Consider the following 27,268-nt stretch of genomic DNA (forward strand, 5'->3'; position numbering starts at 1 on the left):
ACGAATTTTTTTTTTTTCTGTTTTTCTAGACTTCGTTGTAAGCGGGTCCTACTGTATATCTCGCCAATAACTCGTCAATGGGAGACCTTGCTGCAGTAACACACATAAAAACAATTCCCATTTATAACGCCGATACTGTATAATGTACTCTGAAAAACACAGAAAAACGGGGACCAATGTGAAGTCTGTTGGCGCTTTTCAGTTTGTTTGGTCTGGATGACCCAACTTGGCCGCCGTGTGTGTGTGTCAGGGGTGGGAAGTGACTAAGTCCATTTCGGAGCAGCTTTGGAGCAGCAAAATTCAGGATTCGGAGCAGATATTTATAAATTGGAGCAGTGAAATTAACAAGAATATTTTCGTTGACCCTCAATCCTTTTCAAAAAAAAACTGCAGCATGTCTTTTGTTATCAAACATCTTTTCGTCAGCATAATTTTTGTTTTTGGTGTTTTAGGCTTTTGACACCTTGTTTGAAAGAGCGGCTGTCATAAAATTTTTTGCACCCGTCTATTTAAGATGATTTTTGCTTACTGACGACACTATTTGCTGCCTTGAACAGCAGCACTTCAAATGAGCTAAAAAAAATTTTATAAGTTTTTAATTTTTTTATACTTGGAAAGAAATTGTTGCAAAATGGGAGAGAATTTCGGAAGAATCAACTCGATGTTTGGCGATTCAGCACTCATTATCTGGCGAGATTAGCGATCTGGCACTCGTTATTTGGCGATATTGACGATTTAACGCTCGTTATTCGGCAACATTAGCGATTTAACGCTCGTTAGTCGGCAAAGTTTCTACACTAACATTCGTAATTCGGCGGACATGCGCCTTTTACTCCCGGAATGAAAATTTTTTTCACGAAAAATCGGGATTTAACACAATGACAATCGACTACAGTAATTTCTGCTGCTTCCAGTGACGACTTTTTTTTTCAAAACGGAAACACTCGAATTTGCACTTTAAAGCTGAAAGGCATTGCAAACCATCTTCAGTTCCACGATCACGGACAATATCGGGATTTCGCGATGGAAAGCCCGATCAGGGGCCCATGGTCCCCACATCCTGAAGCAGGGCCCCTAGGTTGGGATCTTTTGTGGGCCCCCCGACCAGACTTTCACGGAGCTCCTTTATGATGAATTTATAGCGTGGAAAGAAAAACTGATTAAAATCACACCGGGCCCCAGGGCTGGAGCCTTGTCAGCCCACCCCTTGTGGGGGCCATGCAGGGGCCGATAGTTTAAGTATAGTGGAATAAAACAGGCTCTTCTCGTAAATAACGTTTCGTGGCTAGCAGGAACAAAAAATTTTTGGCGCCCTTTCCGAAATTCCGGGCATACTGAAGCAAAATTCGCTATTTGGCGCAGAAAAATGCGAAAATACGCTATTGGAGCAAGATATTAGTTTTGGCGCAGTGCGGCGCAGAGTTCCCACCCCTGGTGTGCGCGCGCGAGATCCTGACTTAATACGAAAATTTGAATATACATCTACTCCGAGCTAAACAGATTACCAAGTTTAAAACTGAATTCTTTTTTATTTCCTTAGGGGCCATTCAAGTATTACGTCAGCATCGGGGGGGGGGAGTTCGGATTTGCTGACTTTTGATGACGGGGGGGGGGGGGTTTGAAGGTTGCTTACGTCATCAACCACCCCTTTTTGAAGACATGAAATATTCTAAGCTGCTGACGAAATTTTGCTGACAGGGGGTGGGGGGTCAAAAATGGCTGAAAATCTGCTTATGTAATACTTGAATGGCCCCTTATCCAGTTTTATGTCTATATTTGAGTACAGTATAGCATAACTGCACACTTTGGATAATTATAATTATGGAGGTTTTCATGCGGATCCAGTCAGTGCAAAAATAAAATATAAAAGGGATTTTTCATAAATAAAAGTGAAATTGTAGGGATTTTTACCCTTTGCAAAACGTTGCAATGTGCAAGCCATCGTCGATCAGCGCTAATGATCACTAAAAACCAGGTTAAATTACCTCTCATTTCTAATGGCTCTGGCCGTTACCACTCTCTAATCAAAGCACGCCAACAAAAACCGAAACGGGACGTATGGTCAAAACAGATGCAGGCCATGTTACAGGTCTAACGGCGAATTGAAGCTGGCTTTTTGGCGAATTGCCTTTGAAATGAAATGCATGATTAAAAACGAAGACAACGGTATTTTTCCCCTTTTTTTGAGTAAATTCTTTGGAAATAATTTCCCTCAAAAAGTAGGGATATTTTTACAATCATGGTCCACATTCAAGAGAGATCTTCCCCGCATGCCTGAAATAAGAATGTAACCCTACTGAAACATGTTACAAAATATTTCAAGAAAATAAACTTCCATAGAGTAATATGGGTAGAGTAAACATTCAAAAACGTCATTTCCCAAGGACATTGCACATTTGTGTTTCTGAATGAGGGGGATGATATAAGAATTTTCGAGGGATGGAGTAGAAATTCGGGAGACTTTGCAGCTACGGTATGAAATACAGCACAATGTTTTATAACAATAAAAAACTAAGACCTGATGGCTTAAAAAATGCATTTATCAGTTGAGTTGACCTCCTCAACCACATAAAAACTGAATAAAACATCAGTCATGGTACTCAAAAATGGATAAACTTAAATTTATCACTTTACGATATAAATTTTGTTTTAAATGTTAAAAAAAAAAAATTCTCAGTAATAATAAATACAATTCATGCAAAAAAAGGCACGTGATAAGTTTTATTTTCTTAAAGATGATTCAAAAATATAAACACCCTCTGAACGTTAAAACAAACACAAAGTAACAAAACAAAATCAAGAACACTTAACTGAAATATAAATGCAGTGTCAAAAATGATAACCTGTCCCTGAAACATTATCCATTAGGTAGCATGGTTTTACTCAGGATTATTAAAAAAAACTCCTGCATTCTCCTCAGAGCATTTTACTGATCTGACCAGCCAGTGCCGCCTTAACGCATGGCCCAAGAGCCTCATGAAAATAAGACCTAATTAAACATTTTGAGAGCAAGCATGCAAATTGGTGGACAGAGACGTTTCTAGCCAGGTGTGTGTTGGAGGCCTCAGAAAAAAAACACCTTGCCCACAAGCCCATGATGATCTTAAGACAGTCCTGTGACCAGCCAGGGGTGCACCAAATCAAAAAGGAAAAAAAATAATTGATGAAATTAAAAAATATATAATTGGACAAAAATTTTTTACCTGTAAAACCTAACCTATGGAAAAACTATCATTTCAAGCAACATGCACAGAGGTGTACACAGGTGGCCTCATGCCTCTTCCCCCAAGAAAATCAAAAAACTTCAAATATCTTTGGAAAAAAGTACTGAAATAAAATACCTTTATGTATGCTATGTTAATCGACTTCTGTTAATTTAAAATGTTTTTTGAAGGTTCTTAAATCAAAATTTTTTGGGGAAAATTCCATGTGCTCCCTCTAAAGACTGATCCTCCTTACACCCCTGAGCATGCAACTACTATCAATTAGTGCAAAGCAAGTTGAAATTATGACACTCAATAATTTCAAAAATAATTAATAGGAACCAAAGACAACTCAGCAGGTTGTGGGGGTTATTCTTATGGGTTGTGTTGACTCAGGACTTCATCACCATATTAACGTTCCCCATTGATATTTCTTACAAAAAAGTATAACATAAAATCAAATACTTTTCATCAAAGTCTTAGTAAGGAACTGGACAAAAAAGTAACCTGTTTCTTTCAGCAGGAATGTGCAAGGGGAATAAATTTTCTCATTATACACATTGATTACTTAATTATCCTTGCTGCATTTTACTGGCAAATTCATTGATCCTAGCCTAGAAGTACACTTCTAATTAGAAAAGATATCCAAATAACGTGCAGAACTCAGCTACATCATTCATGTTGCAAAGGGTTGTATGTAGTTATTAAAATAAAAATAATATAATTTTTATACAGTTCACCCTGCCCTCAAAAAATCAACTGGAAAGTAGCATTGTCTCTCCTGGAGTCAACAAAGAAAATTTCACATTTCTAAGTGCAATATTCACCGAGATATTTAAATTCAAAAATCGGAGGAAAATTGGGAAAGAACAGCATAAATAAGGGGAAGAGGCATTGCCTGTTAGTTTTTTATTGTTTTTGCCGAACTTTTCTCTGATTTTGAATTCAAATATCTCGGCAAATATTCCACTTAGAAGCATGGAAGTTTTTTTGTTGGCTTCAGGGAAGACAAGGCAACAACTTCCTAATTGGGTTTTTGATGATAGGGTGTCTGTATAAATAGTGAGGTTTATTTAAATTTTAACTCTTTAACGCCCACGGGTCGTGAAAATACCAAGTTTTTTGTGTTCGAAGTGGACTCGTCCAAATTTCGGCCACTTTCCCTCTCCCCACCCCTTCTCCGTGAGTTTCTATTCATGCTACCCTTTGCATTGACGTTCACCCTTTCATTTCAATGGATTTTCGGGAGATAATTTGTCTACTGAAAACACCCCTTTCCTCACAGTATTATCTCTTTGTAAAATGCATTGAGTACCCTTAGTCCATTCTAGTACATCAGCTTTTAAAATCCCATTGATAGGGCGTTGCAGTTGTCTTTTCCATTCCCGCCTCTGACAAGAGCTTTCATCTTCTTCCCCGTTGGTGACAAAAGCCCACCAAAACATACCCATACTCCCTAGTTGGGCCGACTTGAGGCAGTTGTGGGCATTAACCTACTCGGCCGACTTCGGGCGATCTGGGCATTATAGAGTTAATAACTTTTTCCTACCCCTTGAAATATGAATAATGTATCTGAGTTCTACACGTTATTTGGATAATTTTTCTAACTGGAAGTATGCCTCTAGATCAACAATTCACCAGTAAAATGTGACATAAGGGGAATAAAGTATCCTGTATAATATGTCATTGTATATATGTATAATACATCCTATATAATATGTCATCAAATAGTGCTGAGTGTAACTTATGTTTTTGATTCATCTTTGTGTATACAGTATAATATAGATATGAGTTATGTTCAAATTCCCATCAAATCAGCTCAAATTATTTTAAAAAAATATAAAAGCTAAAAAAATTGCTGCAAAAATCACATTGGAAAGTTAAATAAAGCTGAGTTTTCTGAATTCTGAGACTACTAAATTATCAAATAAGAAGGTTGTACTGACTATGGTATATAATTGATATTGAATCACATTTTTGACAGGTTTTCATTTCTTTTCAGATGTTGACAAAAAAAAGTATCTCAGTAATAAAAATGCTTTCAGCATGATACAAGTAATGAAATCAGTCATCATCTGCATAAACCAAATAATTCCAGAATAATTTCTAGTTAAAGACAATAAAAAAAATGATTATAACAAATTCAAAATAATATACAGACAAAAAAAATTAAAATAATAAATCGATTGATCAGGTTATGGCACATAATATTCAGCAAATTTTCATTGTCAAAAATTTGGCACAAAAACAAAGAAACATTAAAAAATGCATAACAGAAGGAGAAATATTATGGTAAAAAGCAAAAATATCCCTGCTCAAAAGTATGATGATCGGGTATGGCCATCACATACATATATGATACTTCAAAATCACATTATTATAATGCCTCATACATATCAATACACATATCACACCCCGTTGAAGAATATCAGAACTAAAAAACCCTAAAAATATACACTATACAATGAAAATAAACTATTTTTTTGTAAAATTGAAGCACAAATATTTTAGAAAGGACAGTTAGTGCAGCATGTACTTTTATTAGTTAGGCCTGCAGAAGTGTCACTATTCCAGACTCGTAGAAAATTGTTTTTTCATTAAATTAAATTCATGGATTTTTAGTTGTGACTTGTTGCAGGGGTGCGATATATGTAATTATACACTGAGTCACGATGACTTCAGTGCACTCCAGCAAATATTGAATGCCATTTGCTTTAAACTTTATAAATAAATACACAGGATTTGATATATTCCAAGAGTGTTTACCCTCATTCATCGTATTTCTTGGCATTACATATTCATCAGGGGAATGTTTATGAGGTGCATGTGTGATTAAGTAGTAGCATTTCTTAGCATGAGTGACTCAGTCGGAATGAAAAAAAACTTTTGAAAAACATAATTTTGCACCTAAAGTTACCAGAATCTTTTCAGGATAAAATTTAGCTATTATGCAATTGCCTTCTTGTAGAGTGATACCTCAGCTAACAAAGATAATTATGTTCCAAAATCATATTCGTTAGCAGAAATGCAATTTCCCATAGGTTTCTGTGGAAAATTTTTAAATTTGTTCCACGTACGGCCCAAAATTTGAAGAAGCGCTATAAAAAAATAGAGAGCTGATATATGAACAGCTTCCAATTGAACGAAGTGGAATTTAAAGGAAGATGAAGTACTGAAGAATTTTATATTTTACACCATGTATACAACCAAAGAAGGTTTGTAGGTGTCCTCTTATGTGATGTGGTCATTTCTTCATCTTGAACTTACACATCTCTCCATTTGATCGTGTAGATGGGAAAAAAATAATCTCCTATAATAGTGACAGGCAAACTACAGCCCATGAGTCAAATGCAGCTGCTTAGAGGTTCTATCTGGTCATCCAAAAAATCTGCATCTCTTCACTTTTAAGCATAAAAATTCCAATTATGAATCAATGTCCAAATATGAACTGCGCGCCAAAAATTTTTTCTTTGTTTTGTGGCCTGCTCCTAAAAAAGTTTGCTCGTCACTGTCCTAGAATGTCCAGGTCATCCAGTTTTATGCTTATTTGCCTGGGTGTCTCATAGCTTTTCAAAACTTCTAGTTTTATCCCAAGAGTTTCACACCAAAAGAATGTGTGCACTGAAAACATCCAAATATAGGCATTTTAATGGATTTTTGTTTTGCTTATTCATTGATAACTCGAGAAAGATTTCTAAAAAAGAAATAAAAGGATATCTGAAAAGCGATTCTGAGTCAGATATAAATTAATCAGACTTGAAAGACACTAATGATGATGATGATTGTGTGAAAATTAAGCTCATGATGAGACTGTTATGTGAGCCTGAGCATCCATGTAAACTAAAACGTTCATTAGTTGAATCTGTATTTGTTAGCTGAGGTAGAAATATCATGGAAAAAAATCTTTGCTAGCCAAAAAATTTTCGAGCCGAGTTGTTCATTAGCAGAGGCATCACTGAATTCCACAGACATATGATGTTAAAACAAATATGTAAATATCTGTTTACTTGTATTCTGATTATACATATTTGGTAGAAAGTTTAGCTGAATGCATAGAACCGATTCTGAATAACTGAAATACAATCTGATAAGTTGTAATTTCATATCTGAATGATACTGGATAATATTCATAGAAAAATTAGATTGTGCTTTTTGAAACAAAAATTGACAAAGGCCATCAAAGTAAATTAATTGATTAATATTTAAAAACTTTAGGGGCATGGCAGATAGCCCAAGAAATATGATAAATCAAAGAAAATGAAATACTGGCAACACTTGAAAATACTTGATTATGATTGAAAGTTTAAAACAAAATACTATAAAATTGATATGCTTTGATGATAAAGGACAATTATCAATAGCTTACAATAATCAGTGTTTTCTCAATCGATAATGTTTCCACCAGAACAATGATAATTGCTTCAAAGTAATTAAGCGTATCTGCAGTTGGTTACTCTTTGTAAACTTGATATCGATAATTTAATTTAAAGATGATATTTCAAATGATGTTATGCTCTACTATATATACACATGTATTGAATACCTGTAATTTACATCATCAGAAATGGAATAGAGAAACAAGGAGAGCTATTCACACATTCATTCATTCTTTTAAATGTAAAAATAAAAGTTTTAAATGTAAAAAAAAATTTTCACTTTACAGATGTGAGTGTAGTAATTACTAACCATTAAAAACATGCACATTCCAAAGGAAATGCAATTGACACATTTTATTACAACTTTTGAAAAAAAAATAAAAAAAAACTTTAAAAAAAGAAATAGTTCTACTTTTTGAATTTCTGAATTAATGCAGAACCTTATTTTTCCTTTTGTTTCATGAAATTGGATTAAGCATTCGCAGAGGAAAAAACATCAGTTGCAATATTGATGATTTTTTACAAATTTGAAAAAAATGAATATGTCTAATTGGGTAATTTTGAATATAGTAAGAAATAGTTTCTATAATACAATTGAAACACAGCTGGACCCCAACATAATGAACCCTGATTCAACAAATTCCTCAATTTAATGAGTTTTTGAAATTCTGACGAAAATAAAGGTCAAACACCTATTTAACCACTGAACATCCTCAATATAACAAACTATTTTTTCGAACTCTCCTTAATTTTTTATTCTTATTTCTCCTCACCCAAAACCACAATTTGAAGATTTGACTTCCCAGGACTTGACCTTTGGCTCTTCTTTAGAGAGAAATGGAAAAAGGGGGGGGGAGTAGGAATCTGTTTCTTTTTGACTTAAAGAGATAATACAGCCATTTAGAGTATGTTACGGTTTCCGTGGCCAATTGGTGTACACTAATGCCATAAGATACTCACAAAAAATAAAAACACTGTCAGCGTGTTTAGATGTCAGTACAGAAATAAATTTCCTTCAAGTTTGCGTTCTGTCTTGACAAGGAATAGTGAGTCACTTGAAGAGAAAGCATTTTTCGGTTGGGAAAAAAATTATAATTTCGACAGAATTCCACAAAAATGTTGGGCATACTGAACAACTTCTATCAAGAAATTTTTTCATGTTTCCTGACTTTATTCTTAAGTTTATGTATTTTTCAATTGTTGTGTCCAAAATAAATTGTAACAGCCACCCCAAAGTAAGTAGCTTTCAAAATTGGTTGTTTCAAATGCTCCTGATTAACTTGATCCCGATCTAATGATTTCCTCATTTTAAGTAATAGAATCATAGATTTTTTTTTTGATTCGTTAAATCAGGGTTCAACTGTATTTTTAAATAAATCTATTTCTTTACAGTTGTTATATAAAGCTGAAACTTTGACTTATCAAGTCAAAAATCTAGCTGTTCTATCATCAGAAACAAAGAATTTGCTAAAAATTTACAAATAAAAAAAATAATTTAAAACTTTACATTTATCATACTCTCATTTTCTGAGTGCCATTATTTGTCGAATTTCTATTACAATATTCTCTATGACACGTATCTTTTGTTTACTCATCTTACGTTATACAGAATTTTAAAAACATGAAAAAATTAACTATTAAATTGGATAAAGAATAAATTTGAATGTGCCACACTTTAATGACATTTCTTTGTAAATTCATACTAATTTTACCGCATTGTAAATTCTTACCAATCCTATTATATCATATGTAACACTATCACTGTCTCATGATGATGATATGATAAAGATGTCTATTAACGAAAAGGCACTTCAAAAATTGGCATTTTAAAATTTAGTAATACAATAAATTAAAAAACTAATAGTCATAACTTTGGGTATAATTATAATATGCAATTTATTCTACTAGTCCCACCCCTTCTCCTTCTTTGTGAAACCTATCGTAACAAAATAAAAAAACACAACATATAATTTTTAAATATGGTGAAAATAAAACAGAAGTAAAAACAATAAAATTCAAGCTTTTAACATCCACATGCGTATATATTAACTATTTACACATTTAAAACACTAAGAGATTTCAGAAATATATATATATATGGTCAAACATATATGTATTTTATATACATGACTTGTTTACTAATCCAAGCACTCTGTGCTAGAAGGCACTATATTTAAAAATATATTGCTCATTAGATACCATTTTCAATTGTGCTTCAATAAAACACACAATATAAATCATAGATACACAAACACATACATCAGATACACAACACCTCTTATGAGATTCCAAGCTTGTGATCACATATCTATTTATTTAGAATAAATAAGAAAGTCTGAAATCTACGAATTTTTTTTTAAGGATCAACATCTGTAACAGCAAAAAAGATTGATATTCATAAATATTAAAACATAACATGAGGACTAGAAAATATACAGTATGTGTCAGAACAAATTTTAGCATTGGCAAGTGAATGATCATTCATTTTGGTTCGAGCAACCCATGTTTCACCAAGTTGAACTGTGTTATTATTCTGGATGCAACTAGAATCACTGATCTTTGTATTCTTATTGATGAGTGGCTTAAGTTTTCTGAACTGTTCAGCGGTGGTCAAAAAAATTGAATAGTATGCTTGGTTTCATTCTCAGAAAGGTCTCTTCATGTTCTCCTAAAGTGATCCTTGCACCTTAGTTCATCCTGGACTAGAGTATACTGTCAGGTTTTGGAGAAGATACTTACAGACGGACATTAACTTGGTTGAGGGGGTGCAGCAAAGAGCCACAAGTGCTCTTGATGGCGCATTGGGCTTAAGCTCTGAAGAGAGACTTGATTTTTTGAAAATGTTTTCATTGGAAGAGTGCAGATGTCGGGAGGGATTGAAGTGTTTAAAATTTTCAATGGGATGGATAAAATGGATCATGAGTAGATGTATCACGAGATGTATGTCAACTGCTTCAACAAGGGGACACCAGTATCGATTGGTAAGAAACAATTCTAGGTTGTGGTGTGCCATGGAATTTTTCTCTAATACAGTTATGAATAAATGAAATAGCTTACCTCTGGAAGTCATGAATTCTGACACAGTTGACACATTTAAAAAAAATATGATAGGCATATTGGAATAAATCGAGAAGCTATCCATACTTAGATGAGACAACCATAATTTTTTATGTGCAATATGCTTACATTTTATCATAATTATTGGTTTTTTATTGCTCTTATTGGGTTGCTGTATTTTTGATGTAGTTTAGATATATATTTGACATCCATATTTTTCATGGGCATCTTTTTTCCTCACCTCGTTGGGCATTTTGTCTGTTGTGGCCTTTGTATTTGTATTTAGAACTCCACTGCCAAAATTACAGAATAAATGATGCACATCAAGATGAACTGTAAAAAAGACTTCAAAGTAATGCTGGGAGTGTGTGTGTGGGGGGGGGGGGATATTTCCTCACACATATCATTATGTTACAGAAAACATAAGCACTATATTTTTCCTCCTTCCCTCTGTAATTGACTGCGAATGACAAAGAAATTTCCGGAAATCACTCTTCTTGATGCGAGCAAGGTCGCCATATTTTGGTGACTTCTGAATTAAGTTAATGCTCTTTGAATAAGAGGAATGCAACCCTGAGTTTCATCATAAACTTTGTTTACCTTGTCATGTGTGTGTGCTATCACCCTTCTAATTTTAGTGGTATAGTTTTTGGACTCTATATTAAAGCAGAAAAATCTAAAAATTCACTTCAATTCTCTCCTTTCTTCAATTTGATGTTTTTGAAGTCTACTGATTTCATTCAATGGAGGTTAATATTATGTGAACTTCTCACTATAACATTCCTTAATATTTTCTTTCAATTTGGTAATTTATTGGGCTGTATTTGATTTTTTGAAAAAATATAAAAAAATTTAATTTGTATCAACAAATGAAATCCAAAAGAAATATACATTTTTTTAGTCCTAAAAAATTATTAGTACGTATCAGTAGTAATTATGATAGCACTTAAATAAGCCCCTGAAATTTATTCTTTCAAAGAACTCCCTCTTTTAATTTGTTGTGAAAACTTTATTAATAAAATTGTTTCCAATCTGCATTTAATAGAGAAATGGTTGTTATGTTTTATTTATGCAAATAAAATTATAGAGCCTGAGCCAATCATATTTGTTAATCATTTTCAGAATGTATTCAAGCTTGAATTTAATATTTGTCAAAATAATGGATAGATTTGCACACACAGATTTCTAACTTTTTGTAGATCCATTTTTTGCTGTTAGAGATGCTCGACGACAAAATCTTGATATAAAAGTACATCAAACAAAAAAGGGTTAAATTTATCTCATACTTCACCATCTTACTATATTCTTTGATTTAAAGAAAATTAAATTGAAGTCACAGTCTTTTCTCTTTCTTATATAACAACAAAGTATTTCTAAATAAATCTTCGAAGAAAATGTTACATTTTCATAGAAAATAAGCAAATACTCGAAAACATAAGAGAATGCATTGATCATCATGACTTTCGTCATGACACATTCAACAAGTTCTAGCTACCCTCTACAGGTGACGTATTAAATAATGATAAATCTGATTTTGGATCTGGAGCTTTCGAGCTCCACAGAGTCTGATGGCATGGATCAAGGTCCAACTGTGGACATAAAACTCCACCTGTTGGATGTTGAGGCTGAGTAACAAAACAGGTGTCTTGCACACTCCAGAAAGTACTGACTAGATTGTCTGTCCACTCTTGTAGGTCTCTCCCAAACCTACGAGAATTTGAAAGAGCTTGTCGCAGATGAATACTTTTGTTGGAATACCCAAGCATACCCTCTACATTTGTGAAGTCGTGGTCAATATATGCTTGACCAGGACCACTGTGGAGGAACTTTACCTGTTCACTTGATACCCGCTGACCATTATAAAGTGCAAGTGGACTCACAAGAAAAAGTGTTTCCGCTACAAGAACCCAGTTATACAACAGTTTTAATGTCCATATTCCTGGTCGGAGTGGTTGACGAAAAGTTGGTTTATGGTACAACACCTGAAATGAAATAAGTGTATGTTAAATACCAAAATCATTCTTTTCCTGCATAGTTTGTCAAACAAGCATGAAGTTGCACTTCTTTTTAGTACTCGACCCTGATCACAAAATTGGCACATATACAACTCCCCCAAGAAGTGTGTGCTCGTTACAAAAAACGCACAGAACTTTGTGTCGGCAGAAAGTCATTCTTCTGAATGCATCTTTCTTAAATGTTCAACAATGGCACAGACTTCCCGTCCCCAGATCAAAAAGGGGTTGCCAATCGTCTACCAACTGAGGGTGCACTATTTCGTCGATTCTACACCAAGGCTCTTGTATAGGCTTGGTTACAACCAGATCTCACCTGATAGATATACCGCTACAACACTAAAGGACACTGATGACGACAGCTTGGCCAAATCATTTTTTAATGCTCGGCCCAGATTTCGCAATCAGGGTCGAGTACTATGAAAAATGCAACTTTATGCCTGCAATGGCAAGTTAATAGTAGGACATTTTATTTATTCTTCATTATTCTCCTAGATTAGTGTTTCCAAAAATGGTCATTATTTTTCCAAAAGGATGCTGGAATGCACAGAGGTGCATAGAAGTGAATACTATTATGGAAGATTATCATAAGAAACAAGAAATAATTTTACATAAAAGACAATTTTTTTCTTAATGAAGGGTAGTATTACCAAAACATTTAGGAAACTTTGGTTGACAGTAGTTTTTTTGTTTTTTTTGTTCCACTTCAATCTGCCACCTTTGGAGCATCAACCAAATTAGATCTTATCTATAAATGGAGTATTAGTAGAGTTAAATCTGTTGTATGTTCAGCAATGACATCCTTAAAATTAAGTTTTTTTATTGTAGTCAGTGTTTCCCACCACCACACTGTTCTCTTGCTATCCCAATTTTTTCTTATTAGGTGTGTCAATGTCTGTTTTTCTACCTGAGGGCAACATTGACTTCAGTTTGGTATATACACAAGTTTTTGTGAGTGTTTGTCAAAAGTTGTCAAAACTAGTGGCATACCGACGAACTTTGGGAAGGTAGAAGCTTTGTGAAAGAACTTTTTTCTCCAACATGCTTGGAAAAACCCAGCTCCACATTAAAAAAAATCTATTTCTAATAAAAACTTAATAAAATTTATTTACAAATTCTTTCTGAATTTCACAACATGCCATGGAAAATTCCTACAAGAGAGAAATATAGAATATATGGTGATTATACTTTTAAATGTATCACAAAAAAGGTCTATTCAAACACATCAGTCATGGCTTATTTTCAAACACAGAGGTCCATCTCGTCTAGTGAAAAAAAAAAACACTTTTCTCTTCTTTCTACAAGCTTGTTCATTTACACTCATCTGGTGCAATTCAGAATCTGATCAAAATGTGTTTTGGAGACCAAACAAATTTCTTAGAACCTAGATAGGCCATTACTGTTGTGTGTGAAAAGACTTCAAGTAGAGAAATAAAGTAATAAATAGAAACTGACCTGACTTCCAGAATCTACTTTGGCTTCATAGGAACCAGCAACAGTATTTGTTGGATCAACCCAAACAAATGTTGCTGAGAATTGAGAGCCAGCACCCCATTTATGAAGAGCACCTATTTCAGAGAAAGGGCCCACGATCCGGCCAAGATTTCTAAAACTCTGCTCCTTCACATCATAATCTGAGCCCACCTAGAAAGAATGACAAGAAACATAAAATATGAAAAATACTTATTTTTATTCAGAATATGTAACTTTTTATTTTATGCTACATAAAATACTTCAGCATTTTTGAGTCTGTTTTTAAAACATTTACTAATGACCAAAACTGCATTAATTATAAAAATCTTTTTGTTCACCAAATTAACTATTACAGCTTGTTTCCTTACCCTACCTTGTTAATTGTTGGGAAGAGTAACTGTTTAACATAAAGTTATTTATAAATATTTACTTACAGAATTATGAGATTAATGACCAGTTAATTAATTACATTGCAATGGAATGAGAAAGCATTAAAATATCTCTTTTGCTTTGAGATTTTTTATTTTTTTGCTGCAAGTATTTTTAGTTTACAAACACAAAGGCCATAATGGGCAAAAGCTAAGAGATGAGTAGCTGAAATAAAAAACACACAGTCATATAAAATTTTTATTTCACAATATATACAGTAATCATGAACCTAAAACAATATGAAAAAAATTATCAAGTTATTAAATCAAAACTTTCAACATGAATAAAGAAAAACTGATGAATATAAAAATAGTGCAGTCACACCTCATTAAATGGTCACTTTTGAAAAAGCAAAAATATGACCCTCTGAGCTGACTCGATAAACAAAGTAAGCCATGGACTTGCTACTTCCAAAACCCCATTGATTAAAGTTAAGAATATTAATTTATATTATTCGCCTTAATTTTCTCTTCTATCACAATAACATGGGATTTCATGAAAGACCAAGATCATTTTGACTGCAGCGGGCATTTTTATAGTTAAAAACTATAAAAATGTGCAGTCAAACCTCACGCCTTAAAAAGGCTAAAAATACTACAGTAATAATAAATAGCTCAAGGCCATTAGAATGTGCTGAAAAAAATACAATCATTCGATCAGTAATTAATTATTAAAATAGAAATTGAAACAATAATCCAAGTTCAAGAAAAAAAATGCCAAAAGAGTTTAAAAATTAATTTATGCAGTTTTCAAAGAATTCAATTTTTCCCCTTTTTTTGGACAATCAAAGATTTTACGCCTTTATTATCATTTCCTGAAAAAAGCATTATGGGCTGCAATATCTACCATAACATTACTAATAATTTTTAAAATGATGCAACAATATCATTCTCATAACAGGGGTGGGAAGTGACTAAGTCCATTTCAGAGCAGCTTTGGAGCAGCAAAATTCAGGATTCGGAGCAGTTTTGGAGCAGCAAATTCAGGATTTGGAGCAGCAAATTCGGGATTTGGAGCAGCAAAATATGGGATTCGGAGCAGATATTTATAAATTGGAACAGTGAAATTAACAAGAATATTTTCATTAACCCTCAACCCTTTTCAAAATAAAACTGCACTGTCTTTTGTTATCAAACATCTTTTCGTCAGCTTGATTTTTGTTTTAGGCTTTTGACACCTTGTTTGAAAGAGCGGCTATTATAAAATTTTTTGCACCCGTCTATTTAAGATGATTTTTGCTTACTGAGGGCACTATTTGCTGCCTTGAACAGCAGCACTTCAAATGAGCTAAACAATTTTTATAAGTTTTTAATTTTTTTATACTTGGAAAAAAATTGTTGCAAAATGGGAGAGAATTTCGGAACAAACAACTCGATGTTTGGCGATTCAGCACTCATTATCTGGCGAGATTGGCGATCTGGCACTCGTTATTTGGCGATATTGACGATTTAATGCTCGTTATTCGGCAACATTAGCGATTTAACGCTCGTTATTCGGCAAAGTTTCTACACTAACATTCGTAATTCGGCGGACATGCGCCTTTTACTCCCGGAATGAAAATTTTTTTCACAAAAAATCGGGATTTAACACAATGACAATCGACTACAGTAATTTCTGCTGCTTCCAGTGACTACTTTTTTTTTTAAACGGAAACACTCGAATTTGCACTTTAAAGCTGAAAGGCATTGCAAGCCATCTTCAGTTCCACAATCACGGACAATATCGGGGTTTCGCGATGGAAAGCCCAATCCGGGGCCGATAGTTTAAGTAAAGTGGAATAAAACACGCTCTTCTCTCTCGTAAAGAAACGTTTCGTGGCTAGCAGGAACAAAATTTTTTTTGCGTCCTTTTCGAACTTCCGGGCATACTGAAGCAAAATTCACTATTTGGCGTAGAAAAATGCGAAAATATGCTATTGGAGCAGGATGGCGCAAGATATTAGTTTTGGCGCAGTGCGGCGCAATTGCCGCAGAGTTCCCACCCCTGTCATAACTTTCACATGAATGTCATTTTCGAAAAAAAAAAAAGGCAGAATCTTGAAAATTAAGAGAAAGTGCAAAATTGAAAGGAAACAATACCAAGAAATTTCTTGATATTAAAGATTTTCAATGACAAAAGAAAAAGAGAAAATTTCACTTTGGGGTCAAATTGGCCATGCTTGCTGTGACGTCTTAGCACATGGGTTCACATGGGTATGGCCTGTAAACCGCAGGTGCATATAGCGACCTCATATCAATAAGACCAAAATTAAACAAAAAAATTGATGGAAGCATACAAGAATCTAAATTATCAACACGGTCTCTGTCACGGGGCTTCTTCCTATCTTAGAGTCAAGCCTCAGTACTACTACTAAACAACACATGCACCTTGTCCATATTCCTCTGTGGAACTTCTAACCAATTGGTACATGTTGGAATGTGCAAGTGCACATGTTGTGAACCTACCGTGAAGTTTGTTTCTGTGCTATGCTTATGTGTGGTTCTGCCATCTGCCATCAAGTTTTCAAACTATGAGAGGAGTGTAATGATTGAATAATTGTATCACTGTAGGCTTATTGCTCTCTGTGATGAGACTTTTTAACAGAGATGAGATCGCATTTGTGCCTCACAGTTGGGAGAGAACCACAGAACACCACCGACCACCACTGTGGTGACGGTAGGGTTCAAACCCTGGTCAATGCAATGGGAGTCCGTCACTATGACCACTCAAGCAGCAGGTCTCAGGACTGTAAGCCCCTTCACTTGGGAGACCCATACCTTGTCAAACGGTAAGAAAATCACCAGCATTGAGCATATTGTGTACATTGTATGGAAAGTTTCTGATTTCTGTGAAAATTTTTAAAAACATACTTTCACAAAAGTAACCTCCTTAAATGGAGTGTGGGCACGAAACATCGAGAGTTTAGTAGCAGAGAACAAACCACAAAGTGACCAGGCAAGCGGAGTGACATGCTATCCCAGTGATGCATTAATGATGTTTCAGTGCATGTGGTTGTTATTTGAGGGTAAATAGCTTCTCAATTTGCCTTGGAAGGTAATCTAGAAGCATTTATTTGGTACCCTGATGGCTACTACTTCTTAACTGAACATGCACCTCGTACACATTCCTCTACGGAATTTCAAACAAATCGGCACATGCCGGAATGTGTGTTCTGAGTGTATGCTGGGCATTGTGCCGGACTCTTGTCCTGAGGATCTTGTGTCCTGATGGCTGCAAAATAAAAACAAAATCAACACTTTCCTCAATTTATTTGCTAAGTTTAACCCAAGACAGATGTAATACATATTTTGTGTAGCAGATATCAAGTGGTTCTGAAAATGAAATACAATTTCAAGAAATTGAATATATAATTCATACTGATTATAATATTTTCATCAGCATAGACCATACCTGCAAAAGTTTCAACCTTCCAGTAGGTCCAACCGCTTTATGTACAATGTAATGTTGGATGGGTCTGACATGAGTTTCAACAATGACTGGCTTCCTGACTCCAGGAATAGATGCTTCATACAAAACAAGGATACCCTGCAATTATTACAAAAAAATTCGTTTTTTATATGATAATTATTCAATTCTTACTCAGTATCGAAGCTTCTTATATTCACTGTAAAAGTCATATAGGGTATAGATTTTAAAGTTATATTGGTTTTTTCTGGGTTGATAACTGTGAGCAACAAATTTTCATAAAGTTTCTATGTCTGACAGAAAAATTGTCATTTTTTTATGCAATAAAAAAGCTGGATTGGCTGTGATTTTTCTCTGCAATCGCACATTTAATACACTTATGGCAACACAATACAAGACATTAAAAAACATAAGTATATAGAAAACAAAATAAGTATACAGAAGAAAAACATCACAAATACGTGGAAACTTCGACAATATAGAAGGGCACAACATTAATGCACATAAAAACGCAACAAAAACAGTACCTAGAAATGCAGATATATTATAGCACAATAATTATTATCATTTATCGTGTCTGACATATACTTTGTTTTGCATTCATTGCATTTTTAATAGTTAACAGGGTAATATTGCAAAAACAAGAGCCAATAAACTTTTTATGGTGATACTTGTGTTCAGCAAGTCAAAATCCAGTGATACTGCTCGTAAAGCACTTTTCAACATTTAACATGCTAATAACTCCAAAACAGCCAATAAAACTTTTTGATAATGCTATTTGTGTTCGGGTGGTCAAAACCTTTCAGAATTGTACATTTTCATGTCGGACATCCAGTGATGTCCAGTATAATTAGTATTTTTGCATTGTGACTGAATGATGTCTTTTAAAATTCTATCTAACTAAATTCTAAAACTTGCCAAACCACAAATTTATAGCAGAAGGCTTTCACGACTGGAGTTTATAATGAAGTTCATACCTTTCGGGCTGTTATACCATGTTCCAGGCTTCTTTGAAGCAAGCGTTTCATCCACAACAGAGGTGGACCAGGGCCGTCTTGAGAGCATCATGGGCCAAGTAATTTTTATGAGGTCCTACCTGGCAAATTGCCGAAAATTTCAACCGGTTCTTGTTTATGTGAGACCCCCCACCCCTCTTTTCTTGAGGCACCTGGGACATGCCCAGGTGGGCTTATGCATTAAGACGGCACTGCGGTGGACATCTTCAGGGCAGTTTTAAGCATCTAAGGAGGTCATTGCATCTCCCAGCTTGTTGAAAATTGCATTGAAGATGTTCACTGCAGAAGTGAACAAAACGTCTGCTTCATAGAAGCCTGGACCACGACAAAACAGCCCGAAAGGTAAGAACTTTATCATAAATTTATAATTTATTAAAATATAATAAGAGAATATTAATGTATCAAACTTAATCATCCTTTTATTCATATTTAAAGCAAATAAAAATTGTTGAGGAGAAAAGATGGAAAAATTAGTACCACTATTCACGGATACATAACGACATAAATGGGCTAATGATGGATTTTCATTTTATTAACTTTAAATTGTGCTTTCAAAAACATGTGCATAGCCATCAAATTGTAATAGGTTAATTTTTTGCAAACATTCTGTAGCAAACACACAATAAAATATAATTCTTGAATGTAACTCATGATGCATGATGAATATTCCTATCCTTATGATGAATATGTGTTTAGTTGTAGGTTTGAACACCCATAATTTGACATATAACAGAAAGCTTGTGTGTCTTCATCCTTGAATAAAATAAATTCCATTCCAAACACCTGGTTTTGCCTTCTTATTCTGGAAAAAAAATCTACAAATATATATTTTTCAAAAATTAATATTATATATTTAGGCAGCTCACTTTAAAAAGATCGTTTATATTGTACAAAGTGGCTTCTAAGACATTGACCAGCTTCACTTTACAAGACTTTCTGGCACCATGTAACTGTTTCACCCCTAAGTGAGCAAAACTCTCATACATGCTCACTTTAGCATCATCAGCAGATGGAGATTTGTCTTTCCAATGATAATCATTTTGCCAATATGAATCTACATTTGTGGTGTCTGAAACAATTGTGCGAAATAAAAAAAAACATATTAAAAATTGAATTTATAAATTTAAAACAAGATGCTTCTCACCAGAAACCTGATTTCATTTTCATAACTTCGCTCTTACATTTTTTTACACATTGTTTTGTGAAAATTCATCCAGAAATCATACTGATTATGAGTTGATTTTTTTTCAAACTTGATTCACATTGGTTAAACCATGTGTCTTTAAGCTTTTTCAAATATGCCTATCATCACAGCAAGTGCACCCAATTCAAAACTCTGGCAACTACTCAAACCAGAAATAACATAATATTAATCAGAAAGTGTGCAACATAATCAGTGAGCAAACAGGGTCTCATGAGCAACAGATTGGTTACTTTATGTACTAGTGGTTCTTAACTTTTTTTACTGGACCAAACTCCAACTTAAATTTGTATTCTCACACTTTAAATAATTGAAGAATGGAACATTTTCCAGATCTAACCTCAAAATAGCTCATTAAGGACCCCAGTGTGTGTCACACCTAGTTTTCGCCTGTTGTGGCTTTTCGCCACATCCACACCTTCATAGAATTTATCATTAAATTATTTCATAATACTTGTGGAAGCAAACACTGACTAATTTTCAATGGATATATTCACTGGGTGTTTTTTAATTGATTAGCATTTAAAAGACAGAAAACTGAAATGACCATTCACCTTTTCTTGGACCATGAACCCATGTTTCAACTTGTTCGATGATTTGCTGATTGATAATAGGTTCAAATTTTCTAGCAAAAAAATATGGACGGTCTTCTGTACCCTAAAAAATTACACACAAAAGAAGACAAATCAGGAAACACTCTGCAGGGGGAATTGATATTATATATCATCGTCCCCCCCCTTCCATGCTAGAAGTATGAATGTGCAAATTCCTTGGAGAAAAAAAGAACATCGGAAATGTTAAAAACACTTAAATATTTACTCTACCTCATGAAAATTACCATTCGACACTATAAAAGTTATTTTTCTAAAATGTTTTGTAACATATGTTTCATTAGGGATACATATTCACGTTTCAGGCAAAACTCAGATACCAAAATAAGGTATGCAAACCAGCTGATAAAAAAAAAGTGAAAATTTGATTTCACATTCGTACTTCTAGCATGATGGGAAGATATATAATATAAAAAACAGATGTGTGACTATTTTTTTTGTTTATATGTAAGACATATAGCATTTCTCTCAACCTGTTACTGGAGGAAGATTATAAGGAATAAGCAAAAATTAAATAGCAGTTTTGGATTGGCATTCTTGAACCAGCTTTGAAAGTAAACTATAAAAACTAGAAAACTATATATATTGTTGTATTACAAGTTAGACACAAAAAAAATTATATATGTGTAATTAAGAACATGCCAAATTTACTAAGTATGAAAATACAGTCAAATCCTGTTATAACAAGCTCCAAAAGACCAGAGAAATTCCTTTGTACTAACGAAATTCCATTATAAAGGAATTCCAGATTTTTGCATTGTTCTTATGTAAACTCATTTGGGGGATTTTGTTAAAACAAGATTTTTGTTATAACAGTATTTGTTAAAACTGGAATCGACTGTATACTGTGTGCATGTAGATGCTAAGTCACCTGTAATCTTGGCCAATCTTCTGGCTTAAAATCATTTGGAGAGCAACCACACCAATCAACGATATGTTTATACTGACACTTGCAACCTTGTTTCCTCTTCCAATTAGCAATATGCAGATTGTTATTGATGACTGTCTCACAAAACTCGCTATTTTGAAGAACCGTATGAAAAAATGACTGTAAAGAAATAAAGAATAAGATCAGTGATAAATACAAATAATGATTAATGTTGTTGAATGCCATCAGAGAATTATCAAAATTAAAAATAAAAAAGCTATCTAACAGTATTTTATAATGTGCCTCACCTCAGCTGGCAAAAGCGTGTAGCGAAAAACAGTCTTCAGACCATCCAATAGAGAATTATTCTTTTCTATAACATAGGAGCAGAAGTCTCTATGAAGAGCAACCCAATCACTTCCACCATCAACTCGAATGCCCCAAGGGAACGTCCGATCGCCCAACCGCCACATATGAGTATCACACTCATAAAAAGTTTTATCAAGACCTTGTTTCGCAATAAACCTTTAAAAAGAAGGAGGTTTATATTCATTTGACACATCAAGTTTAAAATTTTTCATTATTTACATATAAATATCCTCATAAGGGAAAAAAATTAAAAATTTTGCATTAAAAGTATTTAAGTGCAAAAAAAAACTTAGATGATTAAAACAAGCATACAAAATCTAAATGAACTTAGTACGAAAAAAATTTGAATCTTATTGAGTTATAATCAAAATATTTTTTCTAGTTATGGCCAAAGTATTTGTGGTTTGAGTTGAGAATAATATTGGTACGATAGTTCTTAAAAAATGTATCTTATATGAAACGTAAAACAAAAATGCAACCCCCAATGTATATTCAAATCATTATTTCACACAATTGTCATCATCCACTTAGTACAAATATTTCCTTATGATGATGGTAGAATTGTAAAAAGATCAAGATTCAAAGCAATATTTTAGAATTTCTAAGAAAGACCCCCCTCACCTTTGAGCATCTTGGCCATGACTCTTCACAAAGTTTTTGCCTTTGTTGGCCAAAAGGAAGGATTCCAGATTCTTTACAGATCTATATATATATACATGAAATTAAACATGGGTTCTAAATGATTAAATCATAATTGTCATAACTTGTTTGAAAAACAGTATTCATAACTTGAAAACAAACATTTTTTTTTTTTTTTGTTCTGAAATAAACATGTGCAATAAACAAATTTATATACTTTTGCAGCAAAAGTATTGCTTGCGTCCAGATCAAAAAGGTATAAAATAAAACCTGTGAATTTGTGCTTCACTTCAGCCTAACATCAAGTAAGCAAGAGATCTACAACCCTTTGGCCAAGAGAAAATCATTACAACATGAAGCCTAGGTAAAAACATACCAGGAGCAGCCAGCAACTTTAGTAGGCTGTTTCAAGTTATGGAATATATGCAATAGTTAATACCTGTTAAAAATGGTCAACAAGGATTATGTGATGACTATGCTTCATTTACATGCAAGCGAAATTGAATTAGAGGCAGCTGACAGTATGCGAAGAAGGTGCCATTTGCATCCCATTACAGACAGACATGATGTAAGCAGTGTTCCAGCAATATAAGGAGTGCTGCTCAAAGGAGCAGTCACAGTTGAAAAAATTATGGACAAGACGAGGAATTTAGTGCATCTGAATGTGTATGGTTAACTCTATCTCTGAAGTCATGGCATTTGGGATTTTCACAGTGTCAAAGAGATTATGAGTGCATCAATTCCCTGCAAGAGACAACGGTCATGGACCACAGCATGCAAGTAATGGGGGGGGGGGGTTGGATAACTCACATAGTAATAGCAAGCAGACAGACTATTCATTTATGTTGTTAGCCATTAAGACCTATACATGAGAATGTGGTTGAATGAGACAAAGATATTGTTTGATGATGTACAAAAATCTAGTGATCATAGGAGAATCATCTATAGGAGAATTATCTAGAGTTGGAGAGTTTGTTTTACTCACCAATGGTATCAGGAAAGAAGCTACATTTAAAGCAGTCAGAAGAAGCAAAAATTTATTGTATTTTATGAGGGATGGTTGAGTCTATTAGGGATATAGGAATTTTTTGCAAGAACATCAAAAGTATCAAAGTTAAGATGACCATGGAGAATCCTATATAACAGGGTTAATCGAGAAATAAGTCAAAGAAAAGAGAGGGAATATGGGGATTAAGTTACACATAACACAATACAGAAACAAAGAAAAACAACTCATTGATTTAACTCTGGGGCACCAAAACATGAAAGCAGCCACACCATTCAGAACCATCTTCTTGCCATTGGGCTACAAAAGCCATCATCTCAAGAGGATATCTCTGCTGTCCACAAGACACAAGGATTAGCCTGGGCATGGGAACATGGCAACTGGACCCTCAAAATGCAAGATAAGATTGCCTGAACGGATGAGTGGATGAGTCAAGATTCCCCTAAGTGCATACCAATGGCAGAGTATGGGTACTCCTCTAATGTAAAAGTCAATGATTTCAGTTTCACTTAAAATTTTAACTTCCTCGAAATCCCCACCAGGGGAAATTTAGCCACCTAAGAGAGAAAAAAGGGACCTCCTCTATTCTCTCCTAATTCCGGCTTCAGTTGGATGCATAACTAATATTAACTGTTCAGTTCAAATCCACCACTGCATGACAGCCATGAAAATCAGGTTAGATAATTACATTTAACTCAAAACAAAAAGCACTTTTCAGACTAAATGGTTTGGTGACAAAATATAAATTATCTAGAAATCAATCGGTTTTTTTTAATTGGGCTTACTCCCGGCTAGTTCAACAATATGGAGATATTTTATAAAACTATGAAATAGCAATAAATCAATACAACCAATAGTGGGATTATATTTACTCACTTTATTGGAAAATCACTTTCACTGAGATTGATAACATAGTCCCATTTCCAATCTCCCATACGCAGTAGCTCAGAAATTCGACTTAGCAGCATCTGCAGCAAACTCGCACCACCCCAGATTGTCGACAAACGTGAACTTGACAGCCTGATGTTGCTGAATTTATCTTCTAATTTCTTTAGTTCACGATACATATAGTCTTGACGCTAATGTTAAATTTATGTCAAAATATAACTAAATCTCTGAACAATACTACTTTAACATATAAGTATGACATAATTTGTGACTTTCAAATATAAAATATTTTGTCCCGACTGGTTGTTCAATAAATAAGTATCATTTCATGACTCTCAGAGTATACTTACTGAATCAACATGTATGTAAAAGTAATGTTGCTTGTCATACAAGGCTTTTATAAGGCGATATACTTGACGGACGGCACGACCATTCACAGTTAAAAGAAAAGCTACTCGAACTTGTTCTGAGTCCACTTCTTTTGTCAAAAGTTTTGTCTCTTGCTTCATAATTTCTGATGAGAAATAAATAATTTACTACCTCAACACTTCTTAATTACATTCAAATAATGATGAATAACAAAATAACACAAAACACGGTAGCTCACTCTAATACTCAAAAACACTGAGCACTCCCATTCCCTGAAAATTATCTAATTATTACAGTAAAATTACTACTCTGCTGATTTCATGATAAAGTTGCTGAATGAATAATATTTCATACTTTGACATCAGCTTTGTACTTTTTATTTTATCTGCACAAAAAAATGAACTTTTTTTAAATTTACTTTATAACTTTTTGGTTCTCTTCGAAACGAAATCCTTGAACAGAAAGACAATGCATTTTTTGTATCATGAAGATTTATTGCCTTTGAATAGATTTTAATAAAACTCTTGGGAAATAAGAATCCAAATTTTAATTAACACTTTTACTACTAGGCTGCACAACATATCGTGCCCCCCCCCTCCCTCCCTCATCATCCTTATGACAGAGACATAAGGGGAAAGAATGTGCAAACTTTCACTTTTGGGTCTATCAGCTAGTTGGATCACTTATTTTGCTATGTAAATTTTGCTACAAAAGTGAATGTGCATTTCCTATTGAAACATTCATAGAGTAACATAAGTAGAATAAATATTCAAACAATGTTTTCCAAATTCTTGAAATTTTAACATTCATGTTTCTGGCATAAGGAGGATGATACATAAGGCACACAGTCTCATCCATTGCCTTATGGTGGAAGTTAAGGGATTGAAATCAAAATTTTAATTTATTCATTCGTTCAATAGAACAAATACAGAAAGGTTTTGGAGCTAAACTAGCTTATGACCAGTTTAAATAGTTCGTATTTCTTATTATTATTTCAATAGACATTAAGTGGTGGTGGTGGTGCAAATGTGTATTTTCATTAAATAAAGCAAGAACTTGCTGTGTCATACACAATTATTGCATGTAAAAAACATTCTACTACACAATGGTTCAGATACAACATGAGTAGAAAGTTTATGACAGAAAATGACTTATAAATAAAATATGCCATATGATTAAAATAAAATTCAACATATAAACATAAAATTATCAAAAAAATTAATCAATCATTGATGACTGTACAAAAGCAGTTCATTGGAAAAAATTTATTTAAAAATTCAAAAAAATATAAGCTTCAACCCTGAAACTATGCAAATGATCAAAAATTTGCTTTTCTGTGCGTGTGTATAGGGAGAGAGAATAAAACTTTATCTTTGAATCCAAACTCATCAATAAGCAATTCCAGCAACCTACTAAAATTATGATGAAAGCAGTTAGAGTTTGTGGATGAATGCATACAGAAAAAAAATCTAAATTGACACCACAAAGTGTGATAATATTCTAAAATTTATAATTATTAAATAACGCATGGCTCTACAAAATTAAATGCAAATAACCCCCCCCCCCAACTGTTGCTTGGATTCCATGTGCTCAAGGGACATCTAAATCTATGTATGGCACAACAGTGGATTAGAGCCTTTCTAGTGGCTTTTAAATCCTGATAAAATGTAGCTGCTGTTGAAAATTTGTGGCATATTAACCCTTAGCAGTCCAGAGCTTTTTTTTTTCGGATACTTTGTCGGTAAAGTTCATGTACCGCCCCCCTCCCGTCAGCAATAAAGAGGGTCCCGGTATGATGCTAACTCGTGTTTTCTTAATATAGCTCATAAGTTCTGCTGAGAAGCCGACCTGCACTACTAACACTCAAGGAGTAACTTTCCCATTTGGCCTCCATCAGAGTTAATGAATTAAATATAAGAATGCTTTCTATTATTTTCCCAACTCAGTTTGATATTTAATTTTGAAAGTAATATTTTCACGCAGATATGTGGCATTAAAAGTATGTATATTAACATAATTTTTCTTGATGTGCTTACAGCAAAAACATTTTTGTAACTATGTTTTGATTTTTCATATTAAAAGTAATTTGTTTCATTTTGTTTTTCACTGTGAAAAATCACTAACTCATGAGGAATAAAAAGAGTATTCTAATTAACTTTCTGACAAATTTGGTTATTCCACAATTCAATTATTGATAAATTTCTAGTTAAATAATAAACAAACCTCAGTATTTCAGGAATGACCAACTAATCCGAATTAAAAACTGCTGTCTCTCAATTTTTTCTGGCATGCCAGATTATGAGTGTGAATAGATAATTTTCTTGGGAAAAAAAATATACACATGCT

At 33.8% G+C, this 27,268-nt stretch overlaps 1 protein-coding gene across 2 annotated transcripts in view; it reads right to left on the bottom strand.

The window, feature by feature from the left end:
• Positions 1-2,569: 2,569 nt before the first annotated feature.
• Positions 2,570-27,268, bottom strand: part of LOC149090171 (xylosyltransferase Oxt-like) — a 30,469-nt gene continuing 5,770 nt past the window's right edge. The window contains exons 4-13 of one of the 2 annotated variants that reach the window (XM_089232433.1): positions 24,904-25,067; positions 24,542-24,744; positions 22,642-22,722; positions 21,960-22,176; positions 21,655-21,831; positions 20,727-20,829; positions 19,838-20,040; positions 17,941-18,075; positions 14,104-14,292; positions 2,570-12,618 (exon numbers count right to left, since the gene is read on the bottom strand). In XM_089232433.1, the coding sequence (XP_089088559.1) occupies positions 12,124-12,618; positions 14,104-14,292; positions 17,941-18,075; positions 19,838-20,040; positions 20,727-20,829; positions 21,655-21,831; positions 21,960-22,176; positions 22,642-22,722; positions 24,542-24,744; positions 24,904-25,067 (1,967 nt within the window). In that variant the 3' untranslated portion in view covers positions 2,570-12,123. The remainder of the gene's footprint in view (positions 12,619-14,103; positions 14,293-17,940; positions 18,076-19,837; positions 20,041-20,726; positions 20,830-21,654; positions 21,832-21,959; positions 22,177-22,641; positions 22,723-24,541; positions 24,745-24,903; positions 25,068-27,268) is intronic. The other variant, XM_089232434.1, reaches the window with a different exon arrangement.

This window comes from Pholcus phalangioides, unplaced genomic scaffold (assembly GCF_987345545.1).
Source record: "Pholcus phalangioides strain wild (caught in Gottingen) unplaced genomic scaffold, Ppha-v1.0 ptg000001l_1, whole genome shotgun sequence".
Lineage (NCBI taxonomy): Eukaryota > Metazoa > Arthropoda > Arachnida > Araneae > Pholcidae > Pholcus > Pholcus phalangioides.